General features: G+C 48.6%; 1 protein-coding gene across 1 annotated transcript in view; it reads left to right on the top strand.

Moving 5' to 3' along the window:
* LOC135534006 (dorsal-ventral patterning tolloid-like protein 1) overlaps positions 1 to 2500 on the top strand; it is a 26734-nt gene that overhangs the window by 20256 nt on the left and 3978 nt on the right. Inside the window, exon 7 of the mRNA XM_064961168.1 lies at positions 185 to 354. Coding sequence (XP_064817240.1) covers positions 185 to 354 — 170 coding nt within the window. The remainder of the gene's footprint in view (positions 1 to 184; positions 355 to 2500) is intronic.

The raw sequence follows: 2500 nt of genomic DNA, 5'->3' as shown, positions 1-2500 counted from the left end.
TCTACTCTACTCTACTCTATTCTGTTCTACTCTAATCTACTCTACTCTACTCTATTTTACTCTCCTCTGTTCTACTCTATTTTACTCTACTCTACTCTATTCTATTTTATTCTATTCTACTCTACTCTATTTTACTTTACTCTACTGTACACTCGTCTCCTCTCTGCTCTCCTCTTCTCTCCAGGCCATACGGACTGTGAGTGGTTGGTGACGTCAGAGGAGGGTTACGGAATAGAGTTGACCTTTACGACCTTCGAGGTGGAGGAGGAGGCGGACTGTGGTTATGACTACATAGAGCTGTACGATGGTTATGACTCCAGCTCACACAGACTGGGTCGGTTCTGTGGTTCTGGGGTAAGGAGGGGTATCACATAATGACTCTAACTCACACAGACTGGGATGGTTCTGTGGTTCTGGGGTAAGGATGGGTATCACATAATGACTCTAACTCACACAGACTGGGTCGGTTCTGTGGTTCTGGGGTAAGGAGGGGTATCACATAATGACTCTAACTCACACAGACTGGGATGGTTCTGTGGTTCTGGGGTAAGGAGGGGTATCACATAATGACTCTAACTCACACAGACTGGGTCGGTTCTGTGGTTCTGGGGTAAGGAGGGGTATCACATAATGACTCTAACTCACACAGACTGGGTCGGTTCTGTGGTTCTGGGGTAAGGAGGGGTATCACATAATGACTCTAACTCACACAGACTGGGACGGTTCTGTGGTTCTGGGGTAAGGAGGGGTATCACATAATGACTCTAACTCACACAGACTGGGTCGGTTCTGTGGTTCTGGGGTAAGGAGGGGTATCACATAATGACTCTAACTCACACAGACTGGGTCGGTTCTGTGGTTCTGGGGTAAGGAGGGGTATCACATAATGACTCTAACTCACACAGACTGGGACGGTTCTGTGGTTCTGGGGTAAGGAGGGGTATCACATAATGACTCTAACTCACACAGACTGGGACGGTTCTGTGGTTCTGGGGTAAGGAGGGGTATCACATAATGACTCTAACTCACACAGACTGGGTTGGTTCTGTGGTTCTGGGGTAAGGAGGGGTATCACATAATGACTCTAACTCACACTGACTGGGACGGTTCTGTGGTTCTGGGGTAAGGAGGGGTATCACATAATGACTCTAACTCACACAGACTGGGTCGGTTCTGTGGTTCTGGGGTAAGGAGGGTATCACATAATGACTCTAACTCACACTGACTGGGTCGGTTCTGTGGTTCTGGGGTAAGGAGGGGTATCACATAATGACTCTAACTCACACAGACTGGGATGGTTCTGTGGTTCTGGGGTAAGGAGGGGTATCACATAATGACTCTAACTCACACAGACTGGGATGGTTCTGTGGTTCTGGGGTAAGGAGGGGTATCACATAATGACTCTAACTCACACAGACTGGGATGGTTCTGTGGTTCTGGGGTAAGGAGGGGTATCACATAATGACTCTAACTCACACAGACTGGGTCGGTTCTGTGGTTCTGGGGTAAGGAGGGGTATCACATAATGACTCTAACTCACACAGACTGGGATGGTTCTGTGGTTCTGGGGTAAGGAGGGGTATCACATAATGACTCCAGCTCACACTGACTGGGACGGTTCTGTGGTTCTGGGGTAAGGAGGGGTATCACATAATGACTCTAACTCACACAGACTGGGACGGTTCTGTGGTTCTGGGGTAAGGAGGGGTATCACATAATGACTCTAACTCACACAGACTGGGATGGTTCTGTGGTTCTGGGGTAAGGAGGGGTATCACATAATGACTCTAACTCACACAGACTGGGATGGTTCTGTGGTTCTGGGGTAAGGAGGGTATCACATAATGACTCTAACTCACACAGACTGGGATGGTTCTGTGGTTCTGGGGTAAGGAGGGGTATCACATAATGACTCTAACTCACACTGACTGGGACGGTTCTGTGGTTCTGGGGTAAGGAGGGGTATCACATAATGACTCTAACTCACACAGACTGGGTCGGTTCTGTGGTTCTGGGGTAAGGAGGGGAGGGGTTACCGGGGGTTAGATGGGGTAGGTGTCATTGAATGTTATTGAATCACATACATAACCTATGTCACCAGGAACTAGCCCTGGTTACCAGTATCTGTTGTCAGTTATGTTGGCCGTAGGCAGGGTAACCAGGAACTAGCCCTGGTTACCAGTGTTTGTTGTCAGTTATCTTGGCCGTAGGCAGGGTAACCAGGAACTAGCCCTGGTTACCAGTGTTTGTTGTCAGTTATCTTGGCCTTGGGCAGGGTAACCAGGAACTAGCCCTGGTTACCAGTGTTTGTTGTCAGTTATCTTGGTTCGTAGGCAGGGTAACCAGGAACTAGCCCTGGTTACCGGTATTTGTTGTCAGTTATCTTGGCCATAGGCAGGGTAACCAGGAACTAGCCCTGGTTACCAATGTTTGTTGTCAGTTATCTTGGCCGTAAGGCAGGGTAACCAGGAACTAGCCCTGGTACCAGTATCTGTTGTCA

The sequence above is a fragment of the Oncorhynchus masou genome, unplaced genomic scaffold (assembly GCF_036934945.1).
Source record: "Oncorhynchus masou masou isolate Uvic2021 unplaced genomic scaffold, UVic_Omas_1.1 unplaced_scaffold_2914, whole genome shotgun sequence".
NCBI lineage: Eukaryota > Metazoa > Chordata > Actinopteri > Salmoniformes > Salmonidae > Oncorhynchus > Oncorhynchus masou.
Note: the sequence above shows the minus strand (reverse complement) of the source record. Positions and strands in the feature narration are given on the sequence as shown.